The sequence below is a fragment of the Hirundo rustica genome, chromosome 7, assembly GCF_015227805.2.
Source record: "Hirundo rustica isolate bHirRus1 chromosome 7, bHirRus1.pri.v3, whole genome shotgun sequence".
NCBI classification, from domain to species: domain Eukaryota; kingdom Metazoa; phylum Chordata; class Aves; order Passeriformes; family Hirundinidae; genus Hirundo; species Hirundo rustica.
The window spans coordinates 25,340,221-25,352,641 of record NC_053456.1 but is presented as its reverse complement, the minus strand read 5'-3'; the positions used below and the strand labels follow the sequence as shown (position 1 = coordinate 25,352,641).

The 12,421-nt window shown below is 40.1% G+C and overlaps 1 protein-coding gene across 5 annotated transcripts in view; it reads right to left on the bottom strand.

Annotated features, from left to right (window-relative positions):
* Positions 1 to 12,421, bottom strand: part of PARD3B (par-3 family cell polarity regulator beta) — a 393,607-nt gene that overhangs the window by 133,019 nt on the left and 248,167 nt on the right. For all 5 annotated transcript variants that reach the window (XM_058421311.1, XM_040069267.1, XM_040069269.1 and 2 more), the window contains 2 exons: positions 4,425 to 4,631; positions 3,215 to 3,443 (listed from right to left, as the gene is read on the bottom strand). In XM_058421311.1, the coding sequence (XP_058277294.1) occupies positions 3,215 to 3,443; positions 4,425 to 4,631 (436 nt within the window). The remainder of the gene's footprint in view (positions 1 to 3,214; positions 3,444 to 4,424; positions 4,632 to 12,421) is intronic.

Genomic DNA, 12,421 nt, shown 5'->3' with positions numbered 1-12,421 from the left:
GGACAGTGCCCGCAGCTGTTTTAGTCTCAAATTCTATTTTCTTTTGTCCTTTACACCTGACCCCATGTCATTCACCAGAAAATGCATGTGTCTTAATTAGCACTGAGCTTTCTGGCAAGATCTCTCTTTTTCATTGTCCTTCTGGTCCTGGAGCTTTCACCACAGATGCTCAATTCCTACTTATCTCAAGCCAATTTTGACATGGGTTCAGCAAGTCTGTTTTTCTGTTTGGATGCATCCTACAGCACAGCAGAACCGTGCAGGCACAGCTGAAATAGCTCTGAACAGAGCTGCCCATGAACTACAAATGGCATGGACATACCAGAGCAGGGCTTCCAGGTAGGATTCGTCACATGGCTGCAGTCACCAGACTAGGTGAAAAAATTCAGAACCTCACCTGGTCCCAGGAATATATTTCCTCTTCTCACCCCTGCCATTTGCTTTTATGACTTTCTTTCCTTGGCTTTGTCTCTCCTGTCAGTCTAACAAGGGCTCTGTTCCTCCTTTTGGTGGTCTCACAGTACAACCACCATCATACCTACAAAACGCACACTACGGTTTTCTTTCTCCACCAACCTTTCTGCTCCATTAGAGTGCTTACATTTCTAATGCCCCCCTGTGTGGCAGGTTCCCTTTCTGATTTAAATTCATCATGTCAAAAACTGGGCTCATCTCAGTTTCCAAATACTTCTCTCTACTTCTTTCTCTTAAGATATCAAGAATTAGGAGCTACCTTGCCTGCTGCAGAAGCTCACAACTTTTGTCATCTTAAACTTCTCTCTTTCATTCCACAGATGTTCTACCAATAAAACATGCCAGTTTCATTCCCACAACGTCACAAAAAAATCTGGATGTTTCTTTCCATCCATGTTGCTAAAATACTTATCATTCAAATGTCCTCCCCATCCCCCCTGACACTCCTCACCCTTCACATCAGTGCAAGATTCCAGTTCGAAAAAATACCTCTTGAATTTAATATTTAGTTGGTATTTGACCTGCTCTAAATTCCACTGTTAGTTCCCTATTATTTCTTTTAAAAACATTCAGATCAATTGGTTTTGTATTTCATTTCATACGTGCCAGTTTCTGTCTGAAAAAATACCAGCCTGGATTTGCTCATCTTGCCCAGGACATATGGTCCCAATTCTTTTGTAAACTTACACTGGTTGCTCTTGTTAAAGCTCTTCTTTACAGGTCTGCACCCTTCTTTCACTTATCATCATGGCTAGGATTTCCCAATACTCTCACCTTTTCGGGAAGGAATTTCTTTTCAAGTTTTATAAATTCTGGAAAGAAATACCAACAAGGACACAGAACCTCTAAAAACCTCCCAGCTGAACTGTTAATTCTTACCTACTTCTCTGTTTATTACAATGTGTTGCTTCCATCTTTGTTGTTTTGTTGAGATTTTCAGTGGTGTGGGATAGAAATTCCCATTCTATGCTGCCATACAGATAAATATTATTAACGTTGTCAGCTGGGAAGACTATCAATCTAAACCACAGACAAGCTTATGGAAAGAGCAGATGTATAAACCTTGTGTACTACCAAAATGTGGGATATATTCTGAAAGAAGGAATCGCTCCAACTGGTAACGGGTTGTTCCCAGCTTTGCACATTGACCATTATGAGAGCCTGTGAATTATGTTAGCTTGTTTTGGATTCTGATGTCACTCCATGTTCCTTCTGGCTCAGATATAACACCCCTGTAAGATTTTACAATCCAAACTCTGAATCTGCTATGTATCTTTGATGCATGAAACAGTACTCGTCCTTTTGTCAGACCTCTGTGCCACTCTTCTTTCCTACTCACGTCAAAGAGCTAAAAGGAATGAAAAGAGATATAAAGCTGAAGACACAAGAGTTTTTGAAGTCACTCTCCTAATTATTCAGTTTTTGACTACCCTTCCATATTCAATCCTATTTCTCTAAACAGTATGAACACAAATACACGCACAATGCACAAGTGTGTGTACACGCCCCCTGTGTTCCTGAAGAGCCCATCTGAGAGCAGACTGGTATAGCCAGGTCCATCTTATGAATGCTAACAACAACTGTTGAAATCATGCAAATTTGGCACACAGGCATGCCTGGATGTTTCTGACAGTGGCTCCACAGTGTTCAAAATTGACAGGGCAATTGCTGATACATGGAACAAAATCAGCTAAAACCTTCCATGTTAATGTAAGACAGGTAATCTTACTCTAGAGAACACAGTGACAGAAAGTTGTACGGCAGGTTCAAACGTTACGTGTCCTACTGAAGACTGTGATCAGTGAATCAGTGAATTTCTTAGATTACTAGTTAAATGTATCCTTGCCTAAACAATGATTGTGGGTTTTGTATATATGTGTCCTGTCTACAATACAGCATGACAAGAAACACCAATCGCCTCCTAAAGCCAATGTTAAGTGCTCAGGACCATAAGTAACCACATGGTTACTTATGTGCGTCCTTCAGTTTAATCTCCTCCACGTCACCAAAAAATTTCATCACACACCCTGTATTGAATGCAAAGAGCTACTTAAACTGAAACACTTAAACCCTCTACAGAGTCAACAGGTACCGGAGTGAAGGGTGGCAGCAACCAGTGCCTACAGCAGCAAAGGTTCCAGCAAGTACAAGGAAACAGCCTGAAGAACTCAGATGACTCCAGGGTATACAGAGCCACAGCAGAAATCCAAACACTTGCATGCTGGGCAGGGAGGACACTGAACTTTTGTTCACTGTAGGCAATGGCTGAAGCCATGAAGCAAAGATTTTATCACAGGTAGTGGCTTTCAGCAACAGCAAATGCTAGTAGACCTTTAGCAGTAACACAAGGAATTCTGCTCTCCCAGCAGCTTGTGAAGGAAGCAGATAAGCAAGGGAAGAGAAGGCAAAGATCTGTCTGTGGGAGCAGGATTTGTATTACTCAGAAATACTCCCCACAAATCCTTCCCCACTGATACATGCTTGCTTTAAGCCTAAAACCTTGAATCTTTTATGACATATGGGAATGCATTTCAAAGGCACAAAAAGACATTTTGTCTGCCAAATGTCTTCTGCCGCAGTTACAAGTTTGGTGTAAAAGTATAAACTGCTTTCTTTTTCAATAACATAAACATTATTTGAGTCCAAGTGAAATAATTTTTCCACTACTTTATGAGAGCATCGGCTGTTTCCTATCTTATAGTTAGAACGGGTGGCTGTTTTGCTTTGTAAAATGTCATACCTCAACATGACACCAAAGCCTTTCTTCTTTTTCTTTTCTGGATCTTCATTTTCTTCCTTCTTTTTCTTCTCTTTGATTTTGGATTTGCCTTTTTTCTTCTCTTTCTCCCTACTTTTTTTGTCTTTTTTTGCTTTGATTTCTGCATCTTCTATTTCAGGGTTCCCTGGAGGGGCAGATTCCACATTTTGAGCTTCTTGACCGCAGTGAGAGCTCTTATCAGAGCCACCATCTGCACAGAATGAAAAAGAAGCAGTGAGGATGGCTACGGGCCACTGAAATGCAAACATGTGAAATACAGCGAGAGTGTCTTCAGAGAGCTCAAATGACTCACAACACTTCCCCATTTAATTGAATAATTTAAAAAGCAGACTAAACAGATCTAGTGGATTCAAACAGATTTGTATTGCAAATTAAAGACAGAATTATTTTAATGAATTGTTTTCTAGTTATGGTTCCTGATATAAAAATCCCAAAACAGTAAAGCACTGTACTATTTGAAATCTAGCTTGCTAACCTCCATCAGCTCAAGAAAACCATGTGCTGCATTTCAAACAGAGAGCTTACTTCAACAAGAGATCCTGGTGACTGGCATAACCACCCTGTGTAACAAAATGACTTCATTCCCTCCCTGGACTCTTTCTATTTTAGTGGCTGAACAAGAAATGGATAAAATGTTCTGTTTGGCTGGAAAAGAGCCGTGTTCTTTCTGCTGGGGGGCTCAGGATCCAAGTCTTACGCTCCATACTAAAGGAGATGTATTTCCAGACTGGGGTCTATAAAACCCAGTGACAGAATGAGCAGCAGGGTGCTATCAATACACTCTGCCTTATCTACAACATGAAACAAATTTCCTGGCTGGAAAAGGGGGAATTGTAAAACAAGAGAGATAATTTTTAATGTAATCTGAAGAAAGCAGCTGTTTCTTGAAGTTGAAAAACATAATTATTTAAGGATTGAGTTCTAAATCCTCCAACCCACCCCTGCCCCAAAGGAGATCAGCGAAAGACTTTACACTAAATCCAGTCAAGGTTGGATGGGGTACTGCAAAGACAGCTCTATTCAGTGGAAGATGTGAACAGCTTTTAAAATGTGATCATCTTCAATTGGACTAAATCACTTGCTCATGGTGCTCTATCGAGGTGGCCCTCGGCAGTGCTAAGTGAAGGTGGCTCCCTTCACTGGCACTCAGCCAGTGCCATCAGCAACATACCCTCTTCTCCATCCTCAGGTCCATCGTAAGACTTGTCAATGGCAGCTCGGAAGCTCTCATTGCATCCCCGACCCCGCACCACGTGAGGCCTGGGTCTGTGAAAAGGGAGCTCATTCTTCCTTACTTCAGCCACAGCAGTCTGAAGACTCTCAAGAGAACTGGACTTCTTTAATCCCAGAGTAGGACCAAAATCTTTGCCAGAAGACTCTAGAAAACAAAGGGTTAAGTTTTTATACCAAAAACCACACAGAGAAATTAAACTAGTCAGATACATTTAATTGTGTACTTTATTACTTGGGGCCTTTGAAATAGTATGCAATCAATGTAATTTGTTCTAAAAATAACATCAAGTTAAACCTAGTTCAGCAGATATCCCCATTCAGACGTGGAGGGAATGGCACATAATTTACCGACCTGACAAAGTGATGGGCGATGGCTGGCTCGCTCTGTGCCACTGTAAAGCCCACACCAGTGATGAGAATGGGGCTGCTTCCTCCACCTTTGCCAGTGATCTCCAACTGGACATTGCTATCAGTCTCAAGGAGAGCGTTATCTTTGGCCTCACATAAACAAACACTGCTACACAACAAGTGTTTTGCTTTTTAGAAGGAGATAGGTTGGATGAATGGTTGGTATTTTCAAACATGTTTCTCCTGAGAGAAGATGCGTTATTAGTTCTCTTGAAGTTTTACCCAACCTTTTTCTTCAAGTTGAAACTGGCGCTATGATACCAACGCGCCACAGCAGCTTTTTCAAGAAACAAGCAAAGCATAGGTAAATGTAAACGTTAACAAGTGAGGTTGCTGTTGCTGCCTCGTTCCCTGATTACAGGCTTAAGGAAGCACTTTGCAGAAAAACAGAGGAGATACTGAGTGTCCCAAACCTTCTCCCTCTTTAAACGCTTGACTACATGACCTTAGAAAGGCTTTATTTTGTGGCAGCATTTGTGTTAATTAGTATTAATAAAACGATAGTGGAATAGGTAAAGAACAAAATTCAATGAATAGATGCACTCCAATCAATGAAGAAATTCACAGCTTAATTTAAAAGCCTTTGTAGCATCTACTTAGTTTTTATATGGCAGAACAGTAAATGTGTCACAGAAACACTGAGTAAGACAATTTGCCTTGCAATATGCCTTCTGTTTTTGAGAATTCAGGGGCTTTTGCTTTCAACTTTTAAGTAGTACTAACAAAAGCAACAGGAGAACAGAACAGAAGCCCTTCACCTACGTGTCCATTCTGTCATGCCTGAAGGGATTCGAGGGTCACAGAAAAGACAGATACGTTAGTACGATTTGCTGTGATTTTAGCAATCCTAGAGCGCAAGTAATCCTGAACAGCATGTTCAGCGAATTCTTAAAAGTAAAAAAACTGAGAATTGGCACCAAATAGAGACTTGTCAGTAGTGCCTACATAAAGCAATTTACACTTCCTGTACCTGCAGACTGATATGTAGCTGAAAACAAGTGGGGGACTGGGTGTGTGTGTGGAGACAAACAGGTTTAAGGGAAGCCGGGCTGCTCCATCACACAGTGCAACCTTCTGCTCGCTAATTGCCATTCTGGAGACTACCATTATTGACAATTTAGCAAGTGCTACGGCAGAGTTAGAGGAATGACCCGCATAGAACATAAAGATGTTAAAAATCACTAACAGCTTGTGCATCAGTAGGAGGCACTGTGGTGCCTACCCCAGGCTGAGAAGCAGAAAGACCAAGGGACAAAATAACGGTGTGAAAAAAGGCCAAGTGATAGGCAGTGACCAGCAGAGAGGAAGCTCTCTCAAGTTTCAGTCACCAGCCAGCCTCGGTGGGCTGTTTGGCAGGACACAGGGCACAGCAGCCCACCGGCAGGGCTGCTGGCCCCGGGCAACCCAGCACGCAGCCAGCCTGGGCTGCAAGCGGGGGCTGCGGTCTGGGGGCCAGGCTCCCGGGAGGAGCACACACCGGGAATGGCTTCCAGGTGACTGCAGAGGCTGCAGGGAAGGGCTGGGCACATCCCTGCCTCCGGCGGTCCCATGCGGGCCCACGGCTTTGGGAGGTCCAGCAGCCAGTGCTGACTCCAGACTGCTGCTACCGCGGCCTGGCTGGCCAGAAAAGTACAGAACTGTGCACGCACACCCCCCAGGGCAAGCTGTACTACACTCAATTACTGCTCTAAGCTCCATCACCTGAAAAAAAAAAAAGTCTCAAGTTAAGTGCTGGTTACAGCCTGTTTTATAGGAAGCTGAACCACTTCCTCAGACTGGAAGGCTGCAATGCATGAAGGCCATTCCTAAGAAAATCAATCAGCAGCTGAAGTTTGGAGCGACGCACTCACGTGCCACATGTAACAGACAGCAAGCTGTGAGCTCAGCGTCCCCACACACACTGCAACTCAGCCCTCGGACAGCCGAGCACACTGAGGTGTCCTCACTTACTCAAAAACTTACTGAGAACCCTGAGAACAGCTTGGTATTGAGCATCCAGCTGACCCATTCTAAGGCTGTAGTAATTTAGTATGAAATTTCACTAACAACTGTAAGAACTTCGTATTTATCTACAGTTCAGCTTTTATTCCTTTCCCCCCCCTTTCATTATAGAGCTGCTTAATCACATATTAGAGCACAGCTCAAGATACAGGAGTGAAAAAGCTTCCCTAAGCAGGGAGACCTGTCCCCTTGCTTTCTGAGCCAGCATCTATTGCTGGATGCTTTCCAGAAAAAGGCACAAGACTGCATAATAGACAAGGACTGCATCCCAAAATGGGAAATTTCCTTCCCCTGCCCATGCCAGTACCTTTTTCATTTCTGCAGACCTGCTGTAAGCCTGAAAACGTGATTATTTATCTTGTGGGTAAAAAAACCCCAAACCAACAAATAAACAACAAAACCTCTCTCTTATATTTTACAAGTTATTAACAAGCATTTCTGGGGATACATGGTGTGTGTTTATATCTAGCCTTACCTGGATTTTTAATACAAAACCACAGTTTGACAATAAGAAATTCAATTGCTCACTGTGTTAAAATGTTTCTTTTTATGGATTTTAAATTCTTGAGCTCTCCTTTTACTGCTTCTTGTAGAACAATGATAAAAAGCCAACTGAAGCATCCACTTTATTGTTTTTATAAATGGTGAATTACTTTATACATCTCTGCTGAATTTATAAGAGAAAACAACAGCTGACATCACTATCTGCCTAGACTGGCTGAAATCAAATTGCTGGTTCTTAGATGTTATCTGTAATTGATCATCCTTTAACTGAAAGATGGTGTTACACACACTTTAATTTTCTGCTCAATGCCAACATGGCTAACACAGATTTTTTAATTCTTAATGTACCGGTAAAAGGAAAAATGCTTTCTGTTCTTTTATTGCTATAATTATTATTAGTCAGGTCTTTCCAAGATTATCTTTTTCCCACATCTGCACATTCCTTCCTTTTTTTTTTATAACCCAGCTGAAGGAAATATGCCAAAAGCAAGACGTCAGTCATGAAAATCAAAGGGGAACAAATGACACAGCATTGTGGGCAATGCAAGCCACCCCAAAGGCAGGTTCAGAGGGAATCAAAATGAAGAGAAGCCATGAATCACTGTCACTCTGTATGAAATACAACTCCCAAGACATCCTAAAGAGTAAACATTTTATACATTTATCATTAACTTTATTTTCTAGATAATGTTTCTTCTTGAAAACCCAAACTACAGGAATATGCCTAAAGGAGAATATTTAGAGGAACAAATTTATGTGAGCTAGACTAACTTACTATTTCCATTTTGAAAGACATAGTGTGGTAAAAAAAGCTATAAAGGAAAAAGAAAGGAAAGCATCACTGAGACTAAGAAAATACAATAAACACAAATAATTTGATTTTTTTTACCAGTGCCCTAAACACACACAGTCCCGGTTCCTATTGCATTACACATAGCAGAGGTTCCTGTGGTACTAGGGAAGAGAAAATAGTTATGAAAACAATGAGTGTTTGACCCTGTGGATACCAGAATGCTGGAGAGAACCTGGGAATGCTGTCAGCAGGCAAACAACTGTCTGAGCATGAAGCACCGATGGTGGCTTCTTCAGTGGCAGGACTCAGAGTGAGAGATGCCAGCAGCTCTGAAGGAAGCAGGTACAGCTCAGTGCCTGCTCAGCTTTGGACACACACCTCGAGTAACGTTCAGGATGTTCAGCTTGGGCTCACTGAGCTCACACCTATCCCCAACTAACCAACTCCTCACACTTACAAGATTGCAACATCATATGGTGACTTAAATTACTTCACGTTCCATTCTTTCTTAACCATTTGTTTAATGTCGTTTCATTTATTTCTGCTAGGATTCACAGTACGCACAACTAACAAAGGATTTTTTTCCTCTCACTTATATTTTTATATTCAGATACTCCTTCAATCATCCACCAATTCAATGCAGAGAATGATTTAGGAAGAAGGAATCTGAAAGTCATTACATCTTTTAACTTGTGATTTTCAAATGAAGAGCTTTAATATAACATTTCTTTAGAAAAAAAGTCTTAGAGCACACGGTAGCTTTTTCTTCAACATTAATTTATACAGGTGACATAGAAAAGATTAAGGGCTCAATGAAAACCAAGAGAAGAATCACTATCTCGCACTTACATATTAAAGACAAGATATATAGTTTCGCTCATTTAATACTTCCACCTAAGCATTCCAAATAATAAGCAGAAATACTGAACACAGAACAACCCTTCAACTGACAGAAAAACAAAATCTAATAAAGAGAAATCAAAGCACAGGAGAATTTAACATGTTCTCTGATTGTAAGAGACAGCTACATCTTCAGATTTACAGATATTTCAATCTATTTTACTACATATAATGATTGCAATTCAGCCCTCATTTGCACAAACTGCAGTTTCAGCTATGAATAATGACAGATCACAATTTGGGGCCCAGAAGGTACATTGAGCCTTAGCCAGCTGAAAAGGAAATGCTTGGAATAAGGTAGCCATTAGGCAAGAAGTGAAAATGCACTACTGTCATCTTAGAAACACATGCTGGTGTCGCTGTTTTCTACAGTCTTATCACTAACAAACAACAACGCTGCAATGAATACATGCTAATATTTCAAAAAGAATATGTATGGCATTTAACATCTCAAAAATGCTAACAAGTTTCCCAGTGCAGCAATATTAAAGCTAAGAATTAGAGGCAAAGGCAGAGGTTCAAGCAAAAGCCTCAGTGAAGGGGGACGTGCACTTCCAGGTTGGTGAAGAAATGCCAGACAAAATGCAGCCAAGCCTGTCTTTGCAGAGAAACCCTCTGATCTCATCTACTGAAATAATTATTCCTCTTCATCTGGTTACAGAAGTCTACCCTCTCACACAACCTTCCAGTTCACAGCATAGCTCTGCATCCAGGGCAGTTTTCCTAGACATCTGGATATCTCTTTCTCCAGCAGATTAGTGCCCTTCCTCTAGCTGGTGCAAACTGAAGCACTTGTCCTCCAAAAAAGTCCCAATATGAATCAAGCTACCTATCTTGAACAAAGCAGGAGCCTTCTCCTCAAGGATATTTATGTATAAACTGACTTTAGATATAGCTGTTACAACCTGATAGAGGATAACTGCGATAGGAGAAGCAATGCAGACAGGAAAAAGTCCAGTTTTTAGAAAACAGGATTCCCCAATGGTTTCAGACACCTTGTAAATTGATCAGTCTGGAACGGAGTAGTAGCAAAAAAATTCCAGTGCCCTGTGATTGCTTTATTTCTACTTCCACACCCGCCCTCTGAAAAGGTCAAACATTTAAATCCAGCTTTAAAAGACTGGGAAATGTGACACTTTCTGAGACTAATTGATATAAATTATGCTTCTCAAACTAAACCAACATTTTTGTTCCCAGGCCAAAGTTTAACATGAAGTAAAGAGTCCTTGCACTAATATTTAAACAAAGTCACTTCTGACAGTATGAGGCTACTATCAAGAGCCCTACCTTTGTTCTGAGGGACAGACAGAGAAACTTCTTCAGTACCAGCCAAAACTTACAATAAAATCATGGTTATGGTCTATTTTGTTAAGTCTTAAGCCTACTTTGAAATAAGCTGCTGAATTATTACTCAATCTTACTCATCAGGTCTGAAATAATATTTTTAAAAATTACTAATTTAAATCAGAAGTAACTAAGTAGAAAGATGCAAGAAGTTGATATTAAGCTTTGTGTTATTGTCACTAATTTAAAGCTTTTTTGAGGTTTTTTACATGTGAATGCAGAAAGAAATTTTAAACAATCATAGTATTTATAATTCAATGAGTGTTATGTCATTTTTATGCATCAATTTTTGGCCTGGGCACATTTTTATAAATACTTACATAAGCTGCATGTTAAAGATTGCTTTAAGCGTTGTTTGGCAATTAATTTAGGCTAATGAAACAAGGATGATGATTATTGTATTTAAAAAAAAAAAAAAGTCAAGGCAGCAAAGGAAAATACATTTCAACATCAGCAATTTACCTTGCAGTTAAAAAAAAAACCCCAACTTCCTTATCTGTGAGCATTAAGAAAAGAGAGATTTTTAACAAAATAAGAATCTCTTTTCCCAATCATGGAGTTGCTTTTGTACACTTGCCCTCACTTTGATCAGTGAATCCTACATGCCTGAGATATTTATGAGCTCTTTTTATTGCTAACCCCACCACCACCGAGCTGCCCAACAGCCGCTCTAATTTAAGATGCTCTAAATATTGTTGCCATGGGTGACACATGAACATGGAGTAAGGCAAAGCTCTGCTAATAAAAAGGCTTTCACAGCATTTCAGTCCTTGCTCATAAGTAAAGTTAAAATTTATGGCTTTTAAAATACTGGATCTGAGAGAGGTCAGGTTAAATGGCTGCTAGTAATAAAAGGAATCAATATGCCACAGCATCTGAAGCAGCCAGCAAACTAAATAAACACTTCATCCAAATCCACTTGGCCCTGAATTAAAAGAACATAAAATACTGTATTTATTTTGTTTGCCCTCCACCAGCCTGTAGTTTGCATCGCTACATCCGCTAGAATTTTACACAGAGCAAGCAACAAGCATATGTTGGCCAAACAGCAATTAAACTGTGTGTCAAGGCTAGGAGCAATTAACTGGGCATTAACCTTATCAGGGAACCACTTCTGGATTAGCCAGCTACAAACAGGCAAACATCTCAGTCTGGGAAGATTCTGCAACGTGTATTTACAAAAGCTTCAGAGGACTCAGACTTTCTGTCTCAGGCCCATGCACAGTAAATGAGCCATTTCCAGTAATAACCTTTAATTCATAAACCCTGAACAAAACCAGAATCACCTTTTCCAGTGATTAGTGTTTCCTATTAGCATAGGGATGCAAAACAATTTGTTCCTTCCAGCATTAAAAAATAAAGCAGACCAAAAGAAGCAGTGAACTTGCATCTTTCACTCCTCATCTACGTTCGGTTTGGTTCATAGGTTGACTTTCCAGAGAATTTATGAAAATCTATTTTCTTCTGTTGATCAATTTGTATTTCAAAGTGCATAGGTTACTTTTCAGTTTGAGAAGTTAAGGCACGTTTTGCTCGAAGCTGCCAGCAGAAAACCTATAAAGAAGTTAGACATACACCTGTAATCAATCTATCTCTATTACAACACAAACACAAAGGTCATTCACGAAGTCATGCATATTTTTGAAATTGCTTTGTTTATGAGTTTAATAATATTTGTCTTGAAACAGTTTTGAAAACTTCATTTCAAAAATCCAACTCTTAAATGGGAATATGCAGAATTTTGTCAAACCTACTATTAACTAAGAGAAAGAGTTATCCGACACAGCTGAGATTCAAAATCCCTGCAGAATCTGAAAGGATTATGAAGGTTTTCAGGAAAAGTCCTCAGCAAAGGTTCCTTTTTATTTCACACTGAGGTTTTAAAGATCATTTGAATGCTTATAAAGTTGATAGCAGTATTTTATTACAGATTCCTCAAAGCTGAATTCATAGTTGTAGCGATACTGGGACTTTAATCAAGCTTA